At 48.6% G+C, this 23,254-nt stretch overlaps 1 protein-coding gene across 1 annotated transcript in view; it reads right to left on the minus strand.

Moving 5' to 3' along the window:
• Window positions 1-23,254, minus strand: part of mark4a (MAP/microtubule affinity-regulating kinase 4a) — a 29,015-nt gene that overhangs the window by 2,119 nt on the left and 3,642 nt on the right. Inside the window, 13 exon segments of the mRNA XM_056285208.1 lie at window positions 541-617; window positions 620-751; window positions 1,504-1,515; window positions 2,336-2,522; window positions 2,702-2,811; window positions 3,010-3,109; window positions 3,253-3,372; window positions 7,176-7,412; window positions 8,102-8,158; window positions 8,257-8,327; window positions 12,583-12,648; window positions 15,449-15,497; window positions 22,447-22,500. Coding sequence (XP_056141183.1) covers window positions 541-617; window positions 620-751; window positions 1,504-1,515; window positions 2,336-2,522; window positions 2,702-2,811; window positions 3,010-3,109; window positions 3,253-3,372; window positions 7,176-7,412; window positions 8,102-8,158; window positions 8,257-8,327; window positions 12,583-12,648; window positions 15,449-15,497; window positions 22,447-22,500 — 1,272 coding nt within the window.

Genomic DNA, 23,254 nt, shown 5'->3' on the forward strand with positions numbered 1-23,254 from the left:
TGCTGCAGACTACTACATGCCTCCTCCGATACATGTGGAGTCACCAGCCGCTTTTTTTCACCTGACAGTGAGGAGTTTCACCAGGGGGATGTAGTGCGTGGGAGGATCACGCTATTCCCCCCAGTCCCCCCTCTTCCAAACAGGTGCCCTGGCTGGCCAGAGGAGGCGCTAGTGCAGCGACCAGGACACATAGCTTGCCACCCACAGACACGGCCAATTGTATCTGTAGGGACGCCCGACCAAGCCGGAGGTAACACGGGGATTCAAACCAGCGATCCCTATGTTGGTGGCTGAATAATTATCTGACTGTTACGAAGCTAATCGTGTTAAACTGGACTTCTTGAAACATGTCCGACTTGTATTGACATGCACAATGGCAAAAACTACAAAACAATCAGGATTACTGTTTAATAAAGTATTTAATTTTCCCGAATAATTTCATTTCATGGATGCCACTATGGTGTAGTACTGCCATAGCTTTTCCTACCAAATGATCCTTTCCTTAAATAATGACCGTCCCCAAATGAGGGTCTCTCCTACCGTGGTTGCAGTCATCTCTTTGCGACGGTCGGGTATCTCTGACTTGTTGGGGTTGTTGGCACTGCTGACCATTGGCTGGATGGAGGAAGGCTGTGGCTGCCCATCACGCTGCAGCTAGCCTTACGCGAAGGCATGCGCCCCTCTCGCAGCTCCCGCTCGCCCGTGCTGGTGGGGCTCCGCTTGGGGTGCATGACCGGCATGGAGGGCCCGCCTTGGTTGGTGGAGGATACACACAACAACACACACCATACATAATCTTTTACTTGCATGTGCACAGGTTACACAAGCTGGCATTGCTCAAAAGTCCCACAATATAACCGTAGTCGATGTTTCATTTTAACGGTGGTTCTCAATCTCATCACTGCTGGTTTTTCTGTTCTGCAAAGGTACATTTACTTGTTGTGTCAGGTGTTCTTATTGGGGGTTTTAGAGCTGTCAGATCCGTGCACTGAAGGGAAATCACACTGTTCAGCATTATCTCTGTACATATGTTGGGATATGTTGGAATAAGCAACCCTTACTTCCTGGTTTGCCACTAATCAGGATCAGGAACATTTTATTTGTCGTTTCATTTCATGTACTTGCGTACATGAAATGACATGAAATGAAATATCGTTTCCCCCAGCCCACAGCAGTAAAACACAAAGACAAAAACACATATAAAAAATTGCAAGAACACACATATCCAAACTAACACATACTATATCTAAACTAACAAATATATCTAAACTAAACAAAGGAAAAAAAAATCACTGTCCAAGGGAACGAACGCCAGCCAGGATGACTGTCAGAACTGCCAGTCTGCATGGGCTAGCAGTTAGCTTAGCCTGCCGCGCTTCCGCGTCCTGTCAGACCGCCCTCGGTGTTTCCTCTTTGGGTGCAGCTCGAGGCAGGGGCTGTGGTCCTTGGACCCACTGGATGCAGCAGACCAGGCCCCATCAGCCGATCCAAAGCAAGCTCTACCAGCCAGACACCCTCGACACACCTCCCCACACTCCACACAACAACACCAAAAACACCAACGTCAACGCCAGGCAAGAGTGCCGCCAGACCGCTCTTGGTGTTATCGGAACTGCCGGTCTATATGGGCTAGCAGTTAGCTTAGCCTGCCCCGCTTCCGCATCCTGTCAGACTGCCCTCAGGGTTACCTCCTCGGGCGCAGCTCCGGGCAGGGCCGTGGTCCCTGGGCCCACAGAACGCAGCAGACCAAGCTCTCTCAGCCAATTCAGCACCAGCTCTCCCAGCCATCAAATGAAGACAAAACTTTGACACAGACACGGACAGACACTGCAGGGACGGTACTGGGTGAGGCTGCCGCAAACATGAATTCGCACGGCCATCTTCCCACACTGGTATTGGGTGAGACCGCTGCAAACGTGAATTCCCACCGCCACTAACTTTGGTGGGCTACATGGAAATAAGCTATATTGGATTAGAAAATGAGAATAACAGCAGCTGTTGCAGCTAATGCCATCAGATGCCCAACGAAGACAGCAGTTCACAGGCTGTCCACAAATGACGCTACCAGTAGACACTTTTCTGAAAATTTCGGGAGTGTTTTGGAGAAGCAGATAACTGCTCTGCATCATGGCTGCTAATGGGGTGTTACCCCTAGTGCAACATATAGGCTATATAGAGAACATGTTGAAAATCCTGATTGTTTCCCTCTAACAAGCTGTCAAAACAGAAAACCAGCAGTACTGAAGATCCTTCCTGAAAACCATGGTTGGGAAACACTGGATTTTAAACAGGAAATGGCCACGATGGGAAGTCTTGATGGCACAGAGGGACTCACAGAAGTCGCTATGTCTGCGCTGCCTGTGGTAGGTGGAGGCACTACGCTGGGTCTTGCTATGAGAGGAGGACGAGGAGGAGGTAGAGGAGCCAGTGGCCGTGGAGTGCTTGTTGGTCCCATTGGTAATGGGGCTGGGTCGTACCCGCGCTAGGGTCATACTACTGGCTGAACGGGTCTCACTACCATCCTGAAGGAGACACAAGTGACACATGGGTTTAAGACAGAAAGCATGGCTGCAACCACACAGATGCGGCGATGCATGGTTGTAGTTTGGCACTGACACAATCAAGTATCTTCATTTGATTGAGAGATCGTGTTATTCCAACTATACCAATGCGTGGTGTTTGGTAGATTTAGACAGTTCACCTCGCTTTTAAGGCCCAGCAATAGATATGTGGCGGTGACCTCATTGTACTTCTGGTTGAGCAAGGAGTCCTTGATCTCTTCCGGTGTGAAGCCCATCCCAACCATCACCTCTGAGGAACACAAGACAAGAAAATATGGTACAATGAGGAAATTGATGTTTGAGGTAAAGCCATTTTGTTACCGTTCTTCTCAAAAGATGATAAGAATTGGAACATGAGGTGGATGTAGTTGTTAAATAGACCAATAAAACAGAGCCAAGACAGATGCCGCAGACAGGACCAGCAGGGACCAATATAGGGTGGACTCACCTATGCGACTCGCATCACTGTAGTCCTCCACAGGTTCTACATGAGGCTTCAGCTCCTCCCCCTCATACCCTGTATTTATCCACTTGTCCTTCATGACTTGCTGTTGAGAGTAAATCACACAACAACAAAAAAACACGTAAGAAAAGATTTTAGTTGAGGTTGGGAACGTCACAAGCGTTTGTGTTGCAATATCACAGCGAGGTGAATATATATTTGAAGCACTATGTGTTTTTTGCTCCTCACTTCCAGGGTGCAGCGTTTGGAGGGGTTGAGCACCAGGAACCGGCGTAGGATCCCCTCACAGTCTGTGGACATGTAGAAGGGCACGCGATACTTCCCCCTCAGCACACGCTCCCTCAGCTCCTGTCGGCGGTGTCAGTCACATAATCAAAATTTAGGCGTGAACGATATCGGCAACCCCCCCCCCCCAACATCACCATATATTTTTATGTCCTTTGTACTGCAAAATTCATGCACGCAGAGGATTTTAAATTTCACCAGACAGCTTTTAACTCTCAAAGCTCCATTTGCAAAGAATTGATCACGTTAGCAATGATGAGGGTGATTTTAGTGGGGGGACAAGGCGGATGTTCAGGAAGTCATTAACTCAGACTGAATGTGCTTGAATATCTTTCTTCAACAGTTGTCATGAAAAAAGTGGACCTTGTTAGATTTTGTTTTCTATCCAGTAATAAGTGTTTTGGCCTAACATGACTGATCCTCTGCAGTGTGAATATTGCACGTGCAAATTGCGGTGCCGATTCTGACGCTACACATTCCTCAGCCCTTATCAAAATTTAGCACAGCTCTAATTCAGCACAGAGTCAAAAAAAGGAAAGATATATTTTTTTCGGAATTTGCTCGTTCGCCTTTTTCTCCCTTATTGTACCCGGCCAATTACACCACTCTTTCGAGCTGTCCCAGCCGCTTCTTTTCACCTGACAGTGAGGAGTTTCACCAGGGGGACGTAGCGCTTGGGAGGATCACGCTATTCCTCCCAGTTCCCCCTCCCCCCTGAACAGTTGCCCTGACCGACCAGAGGAGGCACTAGTGCAGCGACCGGGACACATACCCACATCCGGCTCCCCCACCAGCAGACACAGCAAATTGTGCCTGTAGGGACACCCAACCAAGCCTCTAGTTAGGGTGCAGCAATCTGGCATCCTAAAGACATATACTTCAGAAGACACGTGTCCATGTAGAGCGTGTCCATAAATCGGAGAGGGTCATCCCTCACAGCACATCCTGATTCTGAGTCTATATCCCGAAACCCCGAAGACAACAAATAGGGTATGAAGGGTAGAGTCTCAAACAGCTGTTGATTGGGGACCTCTTTGTAATTACAAACCCCAATTCCAATGAAGTTGGGTCGTTGTGTAAAACGTGAATGAAAACAGATACAATGATTTGCAAATCATTTTCGACCTATATTCAATTGAATACACTACAAAGACAAGATATTTAATGTTCAAACTGATAAACTTTATTGTTTTTTGCAAATATTCACTCATTTTGATTTGATGCCTGCAACATGTTCCAAAGAAGCTGGGACAGGGGCAACAAAAGACTGGGAAAGTTGAGGAATACTCAAAAAACACCTGTTGGGACATTCCACAGATGAACAGGTTAATTGGAAACAGGTGAGTGTCATGATTGGGTATAAAAGGAGCATCCCCGAAACGCTCAGTCGTTCACAAGCAAGGATGGGGCGAGGTTCACCACTTTGTGAACAACTGTGTGAGCAAATAGTCCAACAGTTTAAGAACAACATTCTCAACGTACAATTGCACGAATTTAGGGATTTCATCATCTACAGTCCATAATATCATCAAAAGATTCAGAGAATCCGGAGAAATCTCTGCACGTAAGCGGCAAGGCTGAAAACCAACATTGAATGCCTGTGACCTTCGATCTCTCAGGCGGCACTGCATTAAAAACCGACATCATTCTGTAAAGGATAGTACCACGTGGGCTTGGAACGCTTGGAAAAACCATTGTCAGTTAACAGTTGTTGCTAAATCTACAAGCGCAAGTTAAAACTCTACCATGCAAAGCTAAAGCCAGATATAAACAGCACCCGAAACGCCGCCGGCTTCTCTGGCCTGAGCTCATCTGAGATGGACTGACGCAAAGTGGAAAAGTGTGCTGTGGTCTGATGAGTCCACGTTTCAAATTGTTTTTTGGAAATCATGGACGTGGTGTCCTCTGGGCTAAAGAGGAAAAGGACCATCTAGATTGTAATCAGTGCAAAGTTCAAAAGCCAGCATCTGTGGTGGTATGCGGGGGGTGTAATGCCCATGGCATCATGGGTAACTTACACATCTGTGAAGGCACCGTTAATGCTGGAAGGTACATACAGGTTTTGAGCAACATGTGCTGCCATCCAAGCGTCGTCTTTATCAGGGACGTCCCTGCTTATTTCAGCAAGACAATGCCAAGCACATTCTGCACGTGTTACACCAGTGGGGCTTCGTAGTAAAAGAGAGCGGGTACTGGACTGGCCTGCCTGCAGTCCAGACCTGTCTCCATTGAAAATGTGTGGTGCATTATGAAGCGCAAAATACTACAACAGAGACCACGGACTGTTGAGCAACTGAAGTCGTACATCAAGCAAGAACCGGAAAGAACTCCACCTACAAAGCTTCAACAATTGGTGTCCTCAGTTCCCAACCGCTTATTGAGTGTTGTTAAAAGGAAAGGTGATGTAACACAGTGTTGAACATTGCCCCTGTCACAGCTTCTTTGGAACGTGTTGCAGGCATCAAATTCAAAATGAGTGAATATTTGCAAAAAAACAATAAAGTTTATCAGTTTGAACATTAAATATCTTGTCTTTGTAGTGTATTCAATTGAATATAGGTTGAAAAGGATTTGCAAATCATTGTATTCTGTTTTTATTTACGTTTTACACAACGTCCCAACTTCATTGGAATTGGGGTTTGTAGAAGGAAATTTGGAAAATTCAAAGGACCAAACGATCAAGATGTGTCCTGTCATTCACGTGTCGGTAAAATGTCGGGGGGAGGATTTAGGTGTCTGTCTGAGCTGCTCATGTCCAGGAGCACCAAAGAATGTATTTGTACTGGCCAGATATTTTTAAAAAAGAAGAAGCATATTCAGGGTCAGATTGTGTTTTGTTGGAGGCATTCAGTTCATGTCATATGATACAGATGTGACCATAACCAGTAGTTGTGCGAGGTGTTGGTGTATTTAGTGATGCAATTTGTGTTACTGGAGTTGAGTAGAAATCAGTTGCCATAGAGGAACTCTGATTTAGTGAAACACCCAAAATCATTTCAGATAATGTTTTTGTTTTGCATAGCTTTGTGTGTGTGTGTGTTTGTGTGTGTGTGTGTGAGAGAGAGCGAATGAGTGAGTGTGTGTGCATGCAAAAGAGAGAATGAGTGAGCCAGTGTGTGTGTGTGTGTTTGTGTGTGTGTGAGAGAATGAGTTTGTGTGTGTGAGAGAGAAGGAGTGTGTGTGTGTGTGTGTGTGAGAGAGAGAAAATGAGTGTGTTGTGTGTGTGAGAGAGAAGGAGTGTGTGTGTGTGTGTGTGTGTGTGTGAGAGAGAGAAGGAGTGTGTGTGTGTGTGTGTGTGTGTGTGTGTGTGTGTGTGTGTGTGTGTGCTTGCTTGCTTTCGGGAAAAAGCCGGCTTGGTGGTGTGGAAGTCTGACAGGGGGTTCTATCAGGTTTTGGAACCAAAGAAAACTATTCAGATTTCAGCATCACGTTTGTTTAACAAGACGTGTGTTCACCAGCGTTCAGCAAATGTAAAAGCTGTATTTAACTCAGCTAAAGGCAGCTACCACCTATCACTCCCCGTCACTACTCACAGTTACATCCAAGATAAAAATCCACTTTTAAAATAGGATTTTTTTTCTTTTTGGATTCCCCCCCCCCTTTTTTTTCTCCCCCAACTGTATCCGGCCAACTACCCCACTCTTCCAAGCCGTCCCGGTCTCCGTTCCACCCCCTCTGCCGTGGCGGTGAACGACTGCATGTCTGCGGCAAGGGTGAAATGAAATTAACGCTCAGTGAAAGGAAGGAGTTTTATCTCCTCGCGTTTCGCTTGAAGTGAAAGATGGGCCATGGCACCCCGGGTCACTGGCTCTTTCACGGGCCTGTCCCAGGGCAGCGTTCCCACGGGCAGAGCCCCCTCCACTTGCCTTAAGGTTCTGTCCATCGAAGGGCAGTGAACCGCTGACCAGCGTGTAGAGGATGACCCCCAGGCTCCAGACGTCCACCTCGGGCCCGTCGTACTTCTTGCCCTGGAAGAGCTCCGGGGCGGCGTAGGGCGGGGAGCCACAGAACGTGTCCAGCTTGTTCCCCAGCGTGAACTCGTTGCTGAAGCCGAAGTCGGCAATCTTGATGTTGGCATCGGCGTCCAGCAGAAGGTTCTCCGCCTGAGTCATACAAAGAGCGATACAGAGGAGGCGGTGAGAGGGGGAGTGCACGAGAGAGCGAGAGAGAGAGAGAGAGGAGAGGAGGGTAGGGTTGGTGGAGAAGTAGAAAAGCGTGGGGAAGGGAGGCATGAACAGCCCAGGAAGCAAGGGATGGAGGGACGAGTGACGAAACAGGGCCGAGGAATAAGACAGTGGAAAAGGAGTGGGTATGGGGACGGAGGGAGAGAGGAACAAAAGAAGAACAAAAGTGGTGAGCAGGAGTGAGAAAATGAACAAGGGAAAGAGACATAATGAGACAGATGGGAAAGATGGAGGGGAAGTGTGTGTGTGTGGGGGGGGTGGTGGTGGCGCTTGCGTGTCATCAAACAACAGAGATACTGGACATGACTCATATCTTATATATGTCACTGCTTATGTTGAGGAATGTAGTATCTATCTGCCTATCTTCCTCCTCCTCCTCCTCCTCAGCTTGGTAAATGTCTTAGGAAAGAGGCCCTCTTCCTCATCAGTGCTCTGGTGTGTGATTAAGACGCTACGGGCCGTTTTCACGGACACGGATTAAGACTAGTCCTAGATTAAAACAAAATTTCGGTTCCGCGTAATCCTTCATTGAAAGAAATTTCCCGGTCTTAGACTAGCCTTAATCCGCGTCTCTGAAAAGAGACCAGAAACGCCTCCCACTTTCTCACCTTCAAATCTCTGTGGACAATGTTCTTCTGGTGGCAGTAGTGGACAGCTGAGACGATCTGGGGGATGAAAGGGAGACAAATCAGAAGTTGAAACACAGACAGGTGTGAGGACGCACAGAAAGTGGGTGGGAAAAGCGGCGGCGTGCGAGCCTCACCTGTCGAAATTTGGCTCTGGCTTCAATCTCCTTCATTCTCCCATGAGATACGAGGTAGTCGAACACTTCACCTGAGGACGGGCGCAGATCAGACCGGTCAGATGCAGCTCCCAAACCACACCCAGAGTAATCTACATCCCAGATACACCTGGAGTCGCCAGCTGCTTCTTTTCACCTGACAGTGAGGAGTTTCGCCAGGGGGACATAGCGCGTGGGAGGGTCACGCTATTCCCCCCAGTCCAGTCCTCCCCCCTCGAACAGATGCCTCGACCGACCAGAGGAGGTGCTACTGTAGCGACCAGGACACATACCCACATCCGGCGCCCCACCCACACGGCCAATTGTGTCAGTGAGGACGCCCGACCAAGCCGGAGGTTAAAACCGGGCTTCAAACCAGCGATCCCTGTGTTGGTAGGCAACGGAATAGACTGCCACGCTACCCGGACGTCGGTAATTAAGATTGTTGTTGCAATATTCTTAAACCTGTGTCTACAATATCAACTGTAGAGAGCCATGTCATGACAAAACAACATCGGATATACCTGCAAACCTCTTTTCTTGAAATTCAAAGTCCTGATCTGGGAAATTCAAGCCTCAAAACTTCTTCAGTACTATCATGAGCAGTAACGGGCAAGTGATTCGGATGGAGCCACTGTACAATAGTGTTAAATAGGGCATAATATTATACAGTACGACAACAACTGCAGTAAACCTTATAATCTTAGGAAATATATGAACATCACGGAGAGTTGTCAGTATATCGGGCGAATCCATCTGGTGAAATATGCTTTGTTTTTTTTTCCCCTCCCTTTTTCTCCCCAATTGCATCCGACCAATTTCCTCACTCCTCCGAGCCATCCCGGTCGCTGCTCCACCCCCTCTGCCGATCCGGGGAGGGCAGCAGACTACCACACGCCTCCTCCGATACACGTGGAGTCGCCAGCCGCTTCTTTTCACCTGACAGTGAGGAGTTTTGCCAGGGGGACATTAGCGCGTGGGAGGATCACGCTATCCCACCCAACAGGTGCCCCGACTGACCAGAGGAGGCGCTAGTCCGGCGACCAGGACACATCCACATCCAGTTTCCCACCCGCAGACACAGCCAGTTGTGTCTGTAGGGATGCCCGACCAAGCCGGAGGTAACACAGGGATTCAAACGGGCGATCCCTGTGTTGGTAGGCAACAGAAAAGACTGCTACGCTGCCCCTTTGATATTTGTATCGTAAATGGTGAAAAGAATGTGGTAAAATTATCCACAAAGACAGTCACCTCGCCCCTTTGCATGACTACATGGTCTTCTAATAGTGTACATGCTTTTATAAACCTGAAGAACGCCCCGGTTGGAGGCCTTTATCTGTGACATTTCTCAAGGTCAAAGTCTCCACCCAATATTTGGTTTTGACAAGAACAGTGACAAACAGGTCTGCAGACAGTAAAACCATTTCCAAAGGATCCAGTTATAAACGTGATGATCTGCCGAAGACGGAATAAAGGCAACTCAGCTGACAGCAATGCAAATATAAACACTACATCCTGCATGGACACTACATCCTGCATGGACACTGCATCCTGCATGGACACTCCATCCTGCAGGGACACTACGTCCTGCATGGACACTCCATCCTGCATGGACACTACATCCTGCATGGACACTGCATCCTGCATGGACACTGCATCCTGCATGGACACTACATCCTGCATGGACACTACATCCTGCAGGGACACTACATCCTGCAGGGACACTACATCCTGCAGGGACACTACATCCTGCAGGGACACTCCATCCTGCATGGACACTCCATCCTGCATGGACACTACATCCTGCATGGACACTGCATCCTGCATGGACACTCCATCCTGCAGGGACACTACGTCCTGCATGGGCACTACATCCTGCATGGACACTACGTCCTGCATGGGCACTACATCCTGCATGGACACTACATCCTGCAGGGACACTATGTCCTGCATGGACACTCCATCCTGCAGGGACACTATGTCCTGCATGGACACTCCATCCTGCAGGGACACTACGTCCTGCATGGACACTCCATCCTGCAGGGACACTACGTCCTGCATGGGCACTACATCCTGCATGGACACTACGTCCTGCAGGGACACTACGTCCTGCATGGACACTACGTCCTGCAGGGACACTACATCCTGCAGGGACACTACGTCCTGCATGGACACTACATCCTGCATGGACACTCCATCCTGCAGGGACACTACATCCTGCATGGACACTACGTCCTGCAGGGACACTACATCCTGCAGGGACACTACATCCTGCATGGACACTACATCCTGCATGGACACTACGTCCTGCAGGGACACTACGTCCTGCAGGGACACTACATCCTGCAGGGACACTACATCCTGCATGGACACTCCATCCTGCAGGGACACTACGTCCTGCATGGGCACTACATCCTGCATGGACGCTACATCCTGCAGGGACACTACATCCTGCAGGGACACTACGTCCTGCATGGACACTCCATCCTGCAGGGACACTACATCCTGCATGGGCACTACATCCTGCATGGACACTACGCCCTGCAGGGACACTACGTCCTGCATGGACACTACGTCCTGCAGGGACACTACATCCTGCAGGGACACTACGTCCTGCATGGACACTCCATCCTGCAGGGACACTACATCCTGCAGGGACACTACGTCCTGCATGGACAGATGGTCCTGCAAATATTATCAAATGAATAAACCTCTTATTTTTTATTTTGAGATACTTTATTGATCCCCATAGGGAAATTACACTCTGCATTTAACCCATCCTTGCTGCATAGCGAGGAGCAGTGGGCAGCCGCCGTGCGGCACCCGGGGACCAACTCCAGTTCTTCTTTCCGTGCCTTGCAGGTGCAGTACCAGTTCCTGACTGGCGGCCTGTCCAGGGTGTCTCCCCGCCTGCCGCCCAATGACTGCTGGGATAGGCTGCGGCATCCCTGCGACCCTCAGAGCAGGATAAGCGGTTTGGATAATGGATGGATGGATGGATAAAGTTAGAGTAACGTTCCGGCGCCTGATAGTACACCTGTAGCTCACTTATTTAAATCATTATTTATTTATTTTTTTAAAATTTATTTCTGACTTTTCCCTTTTTTCTCCCAATTTAGTGGCCAATTGATCCCTATTTTAATTCAAACACCCACCCTCGTATTGCATGCGTTCGCCAACTGCATATCTCCGGCCGGCAGTCTCGAAGGAAAGCGCCTCCCCACTTTCGTGACAAGGCGAATCCAAGCCGAACCACTGTTTTTCCGACACACACAGAGACGCATTCACATGACGAACACAAGCCGACTCCGCCCCCCTCCCGAAGACAGCGTTGCCAATGATTGCTGCTTCATCGAGTCCGGCCATAGTCGGATCTGACGAGACCGGGGCGCGAACCCCAGTCCCCAGTGGGCAACTGCATCGACACCAAGCCGATGCTTAGACCGCTACGCCACCGCGGACCCTATTTAAATCATTATTAACTGTAAGCGGAGAATCAAACAACCAGGAGCCTCACATGCACATATATCTTGCCCCGTTTGTAGTCTTATTGTAGATGCATGCCCTCCATCCATTATCCAAGCCACTTATCTGAATTCGGGTCGCAGAATGCTGGAGCCTGTCCCAGCAGTCATTGGGCGGCAGGCGGGGAGACACCCTGGACAGGCCGCCTGCCCATCACAGGGCCGACACACATTCACACCTAGGGACAATTTAGTACGGCCGATTCACCTGACCTATATGTCCTTTGGACTGTGAGAGGAAACCCATGCAGACACGGGGAGAACATGCAAACTCCCTACAGAGGACAACCCGGGATGACACCCCCCAAGGTTGGACAACCCCGGGGTTCGAACCCAGGACCTTCTTGCTGTGAGGCGATGCATATATGGCTATGCATGCCCTTTCATATCAAATTAACACGCAAATAAATCTACACCGCTCCTGAATGTGACCCCTACATTTCAAGATGCAAACGATATTTGCTCAGATTATCTGAAATCACGTCCGTTTTAGTTAATTGTCGAGTAAATCCAAGTGCTTTGCGTGTTACTGGAAAAAATACTGTAAAGTAGTCCGTTTGGACTTAATCTGTGTTCACAGTCAACGACGTAACGGCGCAGAGCCAAAACGCATCCCCGTCCAAATGCTTCTGCAGCTGATTACATGGACGGGGAACTCGTGTCCGAGCTGGATTTGTAAGGTGCGGGGCCCACCAGCTGCCAACTGTCACCGGCCGCTGCAGCCATGCATGTGCGTCATTTCCGGTGATAGTGATTTGCCAGACACAAGGTCTCATGTACCCACCTCCACTGGCGTACTCCATGATTAGGTAAAGGGTCTTATCTGTCTCAATCACCTCGAACAGCTGCACTGTAGATCAAAACAGAACCAGATTAAAGTCATATATATATGGATAGCTAGATAGATAGATAGATAGATAGATAGATAGATAGATAGATAGATAGATAGATAGATAGATAGATAGATAGATAGATAGAGATATAGACAGACAGATAAATATAGATATATAGATTAAAGTCTATATATATAGATAAATATCTATAGATATGTACAGATATACAGATATATATAGATTAAAGTCTAAATATATATATATATATATATATATATATATATATATATATATTAAAGTCTATATATACATTGCTCACATTAGAAATGAAAACACTTCTGTCTGCTTGTCTTAATAGTGAATGACGCAGCCACTAATGCGTTGGGTTTTTTGATCCATATGACATTTCAGCTTTAGAAAATCCCTTCCCCCTTTCCCCCCTCCCCCCCGACCCCATGAACTCTTTACTGGGGCCTCAAGTGTTGCCTGCTACTGTACGGTCAACTGCTTTTCTAAAGCCTATTGAACGCACACTGTGTAACGGCCCGAGCGCACACAAACGCTTCCGTCTGGTCGCACACATGGCAGCCATTAGGGATAAACACACAGGCATGCATGCACATGCACACACACGCACACATACACACACACACACACACACACACACACACACACACACACACACACACACAAATACACACATACACATATACATATACACATGCACATACACCATCATCATCGGCAGTCACTCGGGGTCGAGTATGACTGTCCTCCTTCTTGGTCCTTGTGGGTCTTCAGATGGGTGAAGAGGCCGATCCTGGAGCCGCATATTTTGGTGCAGTGTGGGCAGGGGTGGGTGGAGGTAGTCGTGGAATTGGTTTGGGCCTTTTTGGTGGAAACTCCCTCCTTTCTGAGTCTGCGTTTATCTTCTGCAGCATGGCGGAGATTATTATTATATAGTGCAGCTCCTTCCCGGACAAGTTTTCTCCAGGTCGCCCTGTTGGTTGCTGTGTCCTCCCAGGTCTTAGGGTCTTATGTGGTATTGTTTGATGTTCGCTTGGATGTTATCCCTATACCTTTTCTTTTGCCCCCCTGTGAGAAGCTGGTGTTGGGCGATGGTGGCGATGGTGGTAGTGATAGCGGGAATGTTAGCCTCCTCCAGGACGCTGGTGTTGGTGCGTCTATCTTCCCAGGTGATCTTGAGGATTTTTCGGAGGCACCTCTGATGATGTGCCTCTAGTGCCTTCAGATGCCTGCTGTATGTGGTCCAGGATTCTGATCCATAAAGTAGGGTGGGCAACACTACCACTCTGTAGACCAGAATTTTCATCCTGGCTGGGAGGTCGCGGTTTTCAAAGACCCTTTTTCTCAGTCTTGAGAAAACCCCACTGGCACAACTGAGGCGGTGGTGCATTTCCTCCTCAATGTTGGCTTTGGAGGATAGGAGGCTTCCAAGATACGTAAAGTGGTCCACATTTTCCAGTCTGGTTTTGTCAACAGAGATAGTTGGGGGTGGAGCAGGGTTATTTGTGTTGGGCGGTGGCTGGTAGAGGATCTGGGTCTTTTTTATGTTAAGGGCCAGACCGAGCTGCTTGTATGCCTTGGCAAAAGCATCCAGAATGCACTGTAAGTCCTCTTCTGAATGGGCCACAAGGGCACTGTCGTCAGCATACTGCAGCTCTATGATGAATATGGTGGTGGTTCTGCTTTTAGCCCTGAATCTGTTGATGTTCAGGAGTTGTCCGTCAGTTCTGCACATGATTCTTACTCCTTGTGGCAGGTGTTTACCCGAAAGATGGAGGATAGCAGAAATGAAAATGGAGAACAGGGTAGGAGCAATGACACAGCCCTGCTTGACTCCAGTGTGAACCCTGAAGGGTTCCGTTTCATCTCCACTGCCACTGAGTACTGTGGCTGACATACTGTCATGCAGTAGTCTCAGTATCCGGATGTATTTGTCCGAGCAGCCAGTTTTTGCCAGAACCAGCCAGAGAGCCTGACCGTTCACAGAGTCAAAGGCTTTGGTGAAGTCTATGAAGGCCATGTACAGTGGTTGATTTTGTTCCCGGCATTTTTCTTGTAGTTGGCGAGCAATGAAAATCATGTCCATGGTACCTCTATTTGGGTGAAATCCACTCCGAGACTCAGGCAGAATGTTTTCTGACAGGGGGAGGAGTCTATTAGCCAAAACCCCGGGCGAGAGTTTTCCCAGTGGTGGATACGAGGGAAATGCCACGGTAATTTCCGCAGTCTACCTTGTCCTTGTCTCCCTTCTTAAAGATGGAGACAAATAGGGCATCCCTAAGTTGTGCCGGGATTTCCTCCTTTTCCCATATTTTGAGGAGCAGGGCATGGATGTGACTAAGGAGAACTGGCCCACCATCCTTCAGGATTTCTGCTGGGATGCAGTCAGGTCCAGCGGCCTTGTTGTTCTTCATCTTCCTTATGGCATCCTGCACCTCGTTCCGACTGGGTGGTGCTCCCATATTCTCGTTGATGGGTTGTTGAGGGAGTTGGTCAAGGGCCTCCATCTCAGGAGTTGTGTCCCTGTTCAGTAGCTCCTCATAATGCTCTTTCCATCTGTTGGTCACTGACTTATTATCTTTTAGCAGCATTAGCCCATCTTTGGAGCGAAGGGGGGCTAGGCAACGGTGGCTGGGGCCATATACTGCTCTTGTGGCATCGAAGAAATCTCTGGTATCCCCACGGTCAGCAAGCTGCCGACTGTGCACATACACACACATGCACACACATTCACACATACACACACACACACAAACACAGAGAGGGTGCAGTGAGGTGCGGGGGTCTTACCTATGTTTGGGTGATTCAAACCTTTCATTATCCGTACCTCCCGAAAGAGCTGCAGAAATGGAAATCACAGAATACACAATTTTAACACCCGTCATCTCAGTGGTGATGAGCTTTAAGAAGCTCCGTATACGAGTAGTGATGGGCGGGGCAACGCCTTCTCTTCCAGGGCCAGTGTGTACACAGGTTTCTGACAACACACTGACCGACTAAGTTTAACAACACACCTTCAACGACAGAGAGAGCAAACAAATTACTGAAATTGGCTGTTGTGGTTTTTGCTGGAATGAAGCACACACACACACAATTACCCCACTCTTCCGAGCCGTCCCGGTTGCTGCTCCACCCCCCTCTGGCGATCCGGGGAGGGCAGCAGACTACCACATGCCTCCTCCGATACATGTGGAGTCGCCAGCCGCTTCTTTTCACCGGACAGTGAGGAGTTTCACCAGGGGGACGTAGCGCATGAGAAGATCACGCTACTCCCCCCCAGTTCCCCCTCCCCCTCCCGAACAGGCACCCTGACCGACCAGAGGAGGCGCTAGTGCAGCAACCAGGACACATACCCACATCCGGCTTCCCACCCGCAGACACGGCCAATTGTGTCTGTAGGGACACCCGACTAAGCCGGAGGTAACACGGGGATTCGAACCAGCGATCCCCACGTTGGTAGGCAACGGAACAGACCGCCACGCCACCCGGACGCCTTAATCAATTGGTTATTTTGGTGATCAATTAATCATTTCTATTTATGAAGTGCAAATGCCAAACGTTTGTTGATTACAGCTTCACAGGTGCCAACACCTTCCTCCCGTTCATGCTGTAACATGAATATTTTAGTAAGAGGATTTTGGCTGCCGCTCAAACTAAATAAATGGTTTTAAAACATCCCTTTGGTCTCTGGGAACTTGTAATTGGCCTTTGTCCTTACTGTTGACGGTGTAAAAACTCAATGATCAACGGAAAACGAACAAATAACAATAATCGGTAGATTTAGCGATAATGACAATAATCGTTAGCTGCATCGCTGGTGAGAAGCATGTCTGCTGCTGAGGTGTGCCCAGTAAACTTTCAACATAACCCTTTCAACTAAATAAGATACTGTGTGTGGGCCCTGTGATGACCTGGCAGCCTGTCCGGGGTGTCTCCCCGCCTGCAGCCCGGTGGCTGCTGGGACAGGCTCCAGCATCCCCGCGACCCTGACAGCAGGATACGCGGTCTGGATAACGGATGGATAAATAATGTACCAGGTGGCATGGCGGTCTATTTCGTTGCCTATCAACACCGGGATCGCCGGTTCGAATCCCCGCGTTACCTCCGGCTTGGTCGGGCGTCCGTACAGACACAATTGGCCGTGTCTGCGGATGGGAAGCCGGATGTGGGAGTGTGTCCTGGTCGCTGCACTAGCGCCTCCCTCTGGTTGGTTGGGACGCCTGTTCGGGAGGGGGAAACGGGGGGAATAGCGTGATCCTGGGGAAACCCCTCACTGTTAGGTGAAAAGAAGCGGCTGGCGACTCCACGTGTATCGCAGCAGGCATGCGGTAGTCTGCAGCCCTCCCCGGCTGGAGCGAGGGGGTGGGGCAGCGACCAGGACGGCTCGGGAGAGTGGGGTAATTAACCAAGTACAACTGGAAGAAAAAAAAAAGGGGGGGCGGGGGGTAAATACATAAATAATGCAAATCAAGTAGAATCCTAAAAAGATGTGTGGTTTGTGAGATACCGTTACTGCGGCTGCTGATAACCACTCGTGATAACAGCTGAAATTAACTCCACTAATCTACGTGACTATTAGAGATTTGACTCGAGCTTGGGCGGAGGGTTTCGCATGCTCAGACATGTACTCATGTGTCAACGTATTGTAATGGAAATTCAGCCGTAAAGCTAAATCTGACCTACAACTGACTACACCCTTTAGTCACTGCAGCAGCCTCAAAGCCCTCCAATCACGCTCCGCCTTGGAATGGGTCACTTTGACAGTGACGCCTCTCCTGACAATAATGTCTTAATGAAGTTGTGTAGGGAAGATTAGGATGGAAATTTAGCTTCCTGCAGCCCCCTTAAACCACAGTAATTAGCATACCGAAAATACTTCATTAGTTGTTGAAAGGCGAAATGACAGCGCAGGAAATGGACATTTATTCATTTCAGTGTGGTGAAATCAATCCTATAGCTAAAATCAGCTAAAATCAACCTATGCATGAGACTGCATGGGTTGATGAAATATATATATATATATATATATATATATAGAGTATACACACACACATACATACATACATATATATTAGTACTTTCATCCTTGCATTCAAGTTCATGAAAATTTGAAGAGGATGGAGATGATCAGAGATGAGGGTGGACCCCCCCCCCCCAAACAGTTTATAACGGAGATAAAAAAAAAACAACAGGGGCACCCGGGTGGCGTAGCGGTCTATTCTGTTGCCTACAAACGCGGGGATCTCCGGTTTGAATAGCGCCTCCTCTGGTTGGTCAGGGCGCCTCTTCGGGGGAGGGGAACTGGGGGGAATAGCGTGATCCTCCCACGCGCAACATCCCCCTGGTGAAACTCCTCCCTGTCAGGTGAAAAGAAGTAGCTGGCGACTCCACATTCATTGGAGGAGGCATGTGGTAGTCTGGCGGCACGGTGGCGCAGTGGTTAGGGCGGTCACCTCACAGTAAGAAGGTCTTGGGTTCAAGCCGTGGGGTAGTCCAACCTTGGGGGTCGTCCTGGGCCGTCCTCTGTGTGGAGTTTGCATGTTCTCCCCGTGTCTGCGTGGGTTTCCTCCGGGGGCTCTGGTTTCCTCCCACAGTCCAAAGACATGTAGGTCAGGTGAATCGGCCATACTAAATGTGTGTGTGTGTATGTGGGCCCTGTGTGATGGCCTGGCGGCCTGTCCAGGGTGTCTCCCTGCCTGCCGCCCAATGACTGCCGGGATAGGCTCCAGCATCCCCGCGACCCTGAGTTTGGATAATGGATGGATGGATGTGGTAGTCTGCAGCCCTCCCTGGATCGGCGAAGGGGGTGGAGCAGCGACTGGGACAGCTTCGAAGGGTGGGGTTATTGGCCGACTCTTGCTCTGTTTCAAAAGTTGCACTTCTTACCACTGGCATTTGAAACACCCACTGTGCAGAATAGGTTCGTAGGCTCTGATAAAACACCAAAATCTCTACTAGCATTGTCCTAATTATTATCATGATTATTATTACTGGAGACGGCGGCGACTATGAAGCGGCTGTTCACATGCGCTGGGTGCTACCGCATGCAGACGGAGCCATGTTGGGATGCTTTTGTTCAAGGCAGCAACAGATTGAAATTCTGGTAAACCGCTCCGGGCGTTCACGTTCCACGTGGTACAGTCACTCAGCCCCCTCAGAAAAGATCCGCCGCCCTCATCGCCTCTGACCGGAAAAGATGGCACGATAAGCGTTTCTATCGGCCCCCCCCTCCCCCCCGCCTTCCTTTTTCTATACATCTCCCTCCGTTCCCTCCCCCCTCATTCAATCCGTACTCCTCAGCCTTTCCTCCGGCAGTGTCCGACGTCACTGTTGCCATAGCAACCCAGGTATTAACGCGAGACTCTTCCCAGGTTCTCCAGCTGTGCCAGGGGGGAATCTTGGGGATAGTGAAGTGTCTCATCCGGCGTCCCATAATTCCCTCATCATCCCATAATTCCCCCATCGGCCGAGCCGAGTGGTGGGTCAATCAAAGCGATCCCCTGGCTATGTGTCTGACCCCTGCCATCTTTTAACGGCTGCAGATTAACGCTGCAGACAGGAAACGCACCATAAAGCTGACAGACACAAATGCACATGCAGCGCAGCAACGTTACTCCTTATCGCATTAAAAAAAAATAAAACGGAAAAAATAAAACTCCTACCCGGTCTAGCGTGATTTTAATGTAGGTTTACACTTGTTTGCTACTGCTCCACAGCATTTCCCCCACAGTAACGTCATGAAACCGGAAACATTACTATGTGACGCATGAGAAGTACTGAAATAACCAACCCTTAAAAGTGACACGTGTGACCTGTGTCGGACTCCGGGTTCGAGGAGCCTTTCCGGCCCAGAACAAATCTAACCCCACATATGTTACACTATAAAAGCCAGCAGACGGGTGAGCGGCGTCCTCCTGAAATGTAGCGATTTCCCTGCAGAACCTTCCCCAGAAATGAGAGGTTCCCCGTTTTCCGACATCGATTCACTTCCTTCTCTTCCTCCTTTCCTCCTCCGCACTTCCCTCCTCTGCCTCTTTACCCCTTCTCCATCCCCATCTACATACATAGCAGGCCAGATTATGCTAATATGAGCGCTTTCATGTCTTCCGTATTAAGGATTTTCTCTTGCCTGTGGGTATGTAAAGGAGCCTGTCCTCATCACCGGCCAATTGTAGAGTACCCCCCCCCATCACTGGCCAATCCCTGCCCTTTCTTGTCAATCCCGTCCCAAATGCTGTACTTTTGTCTCGTACAACGACACGATAATACTTTCTCACGTCGCACGAAGGGCCGATCCCAGGAAAAACAGCGGGAACGGGGAAAAGAGAGAGAGAGAGAGAGAGAGAGAGAGAGAGAGAGAGAGAGAGAGAGAGAGAGAGAGAGAGAGAGAGAGAGAGAGAGAGAGAGAGAGAGAGAGAGCGCAGGTTTGGGCTCACTGACCCTGCAATGCATCTAATAATGTATCGCGGTGAGGAAGAGGAAATCCATTTTGGACAAGAAATAATCCTCCGAAACATGAGTGGGAATATATCCAAAGGAAAGCATATGTCGAACGGACACATGGATGGCCAGAAGTACCAAAATAAGAGAAGTAATTATATCTTGAATTTATTTAGTTAATTCTTGCACCAGTGATGCAAGGTCATCCCATCGTACATCCGACACAGAGACAAAGAGCACAGAATTAAATTTCCGCAAAACAAGACCAGAAATCTTTTATCGAGAAAATGATAATTTTCCTTCATTCCTGCTGATTCTTCAGTCATGACCATGAAGGTCTTTAGTAAAACCAAGCCTTCATTTTATGTCATTTCATGCAACATGTTGAAGTCTGCACATGCAAGAGGGAACCTGCAGACTTGTTCCAGTCAAACACCACCACCCAGACACCACCATTTAGGATGATTCTATCAACCCTGATTGACTTCTGGTACCGGCACTCATGTGTTTCGATGGGGAGATAAAGGAGATAACAGACAGAGAGAGAGAGAGAGAGAGAGAGAGAGAGAGAGAGAGAGAGAGAGAGAGAGAGAGAGAGAGAGAGAGAGAGAGAGAGAGAGAGAGAGAGAGAGAGCGACAGCGACAGCGACAGCGACTGTAAGCAAGAGGTCTCTAACTGAGAAAGACTTTCCGCCCCATGTGCACATGCGAGCATCTTTAAACGATGGCGTTGTATTGGTATGACATTTGGAAATTGTCATGTTGTGATAAAATAACGATAGTGAGAATCAATTAAACAAAATTTCTCACAAAATGAGGTCCGGAAGTCTCATTTGTAAACCAGATTTGGTTTGATATCATATTCAACATGGCCACACAGTTCACTGTGATGAATCTCAGTTGGATTCTTAAATATGGTATTTTCCCATATGGAAGCAGACATATATTAATGTACAATCCCTAACTGCTCGGCAGTACATACCGACCACTCCGGCCCCTTTAGGTCGAGTAAAGCAAAGTCCCTCGCTGCACCACACTAAGCCTGTCCTTGATAGCTGGTGAAACCAAAGTGTCCACCGTTCCCGCTCTGCCCTTCATGCACAACAAACCTGGGTGGCCACCGTCCAACTCTCAACATGCTGACTAGCAGGGAAAAAAAAGAGCTGGCCTCTCAGATGCCCACCTTATGAAACACACCTAAAGACAGACACTAAGAGACCAAGACCGACCTGCAAAGCAAAGAATAACGGCAAACAGCTTCAACTTTGCAGCTGCGCAAGGTTCAAATTTTTTACATTTTTTTTTCTTCTGCCGCCCCCCTTTTTCTCCCCAGTTGTATCCGGCCAATCACCCCACTCTTCCGAGCCGTCCCGGTTGCTGCTCCCCCTCCTCTGCCGATCCAGGGAGGGCTGCAGGCTACCACATGCCTCCTCCGATACATGTGGAGTCGCCAGCCGCTTCTTTTCACCTGACAGCGAGGAGTTTCACTAGGGGGACGTAGCGCGTGGGAGGATCACGCTATTCCCCCCAGTTCCCCCTCCCCCCTGAACAGGCAACCCGACTGACCAGAGGAGGCGCTAGTGCAGCTACGAGGACACATACCCACATCCGGCTTCCCACCCGCAGACACGGCCAATTGTGTCTGTAGGGAAGCCCGACCAAGCCGGAGGTAACACGGAGATTCGAACTGGCGATCACCGTGTTGGTAGGCGACGGAATAGACCGCCACACTACCGGGACGTCCCCAAATTTTGAACCTTGTATCATCTAGCAATACTTCCTCCTGGAGATTATGCTATTTCCTTCTTGTACAAAGCAGCGTGTCTTGAGGAAAAAGGAAATTAAAACAAACCAAAAAAGAAAAACAGGTTGGGTCGACCAAGATGTCAGAGATGAGTCACTCCCCACTCGGGGCAGTGATTAACCAAGAGAGACGAGAAGCCCATCTACGGAGCAGAGGTCTCCATTCACTCCCATTCAGTCCCTAGCTCCTGTCAAACAACATCACATCCCATAAGCCCTCTCTCCATCTGTTGCCCTCTCATTCTTGCTCCCTCTGACACAGAAGTGAGGTGGGAGCAAAAAAAAAAAAAAAAACCTCCAGAGAAACCCGAACCTCTGGAAATCTCCATGTGCTTAGTGGTCTTTGATTAAATCATGTCAACACTGGGGAGGGGGAGGGGGGGTCACATAAATGTGTCATGTGTGGTAATGGCACTCCATGTTGCTCTTAGTTATTACTTACGGAGTCAGCAAAGATGAAATTGAACATTTATGGATATGCTTTTACTTTCCGTTTTTTGCAACGTGAGGAAACGAGGTCTGTTAGAGAACCAGTTAATGCTCACCTTTTGTAGGCTGGTTGGATTCAACTGAGTTTTGTCGATGATTTTTATTGCAACCTGGAAGGATGACAGGGAAGGATGACAGGGATAAACAAATCATTAATTCGCCTTGAAAACGTGTGTCCAGAAAGATGTGTTTACGCATTTTTGCTGTTTATATGGGGGTAACTCGTAAATTAGCCACATTTAATAGCTTTCCGACACCCTCTGTTTATACAAACACACACGTTAGATCAACAGCCAAGAATGACTGTGCAACATTCAAAACTATCATGCTGAGATTTTGTATTTTTGTGAAATTACAGAGAGCCATTTTAACATTTGGTAGCGATGCCAGAGCAGGACGGTGTAGACCGAACCCATCTCACACAACACCACGAGGAAGCCGTTCCTCTTGCTTCCAAAAACTGCCCCCAAAAGTCAAAACATCTTTTGGAAGTAAAGCAAATAAATTGCCCCCCTAGTAAGGTGTGCCATTATGGGGGCAATTTTGACAGTAGTGGTTTAATGCCCACTGCCTTACACTTGCTAACAAAGCTAACAGAGACGACTATTCCCATGTTTTATAAACAAAACTTAGCCGGGAAAACATTTGGCGTACGATGAGAAGATGCTTGTTTAACAGGAAAAGCAACTAAACATGAATCCTCTCCATTTAATATTCCAAAGCCAAATCAAGCTAACTCTATATCACGTCTTGTTCCATAGGCATCAACACACTGGTATCATCTAGCCCTCATCTCTTCTCACTCGGCCAACATTTTACGACTACATATTTGTATTTTTCCCAAAATGTAGTACTTTTTTGGCC

The sequence above is a fragment of the Lampris incognitus genome, chromosome 8 (genome assembly GCF_029633865.1).
Source record: "Lampris incognitus isolate fLamInc1 chromosome 8, fLamInc1.hap2, whole genome shotgun sequence".
Lineage (NCBI taxonomy): Eukaryota > Metazoa > Chordata > Actinopteri > Lampriformes > Lampridae > Lampris > Lampris incognitus.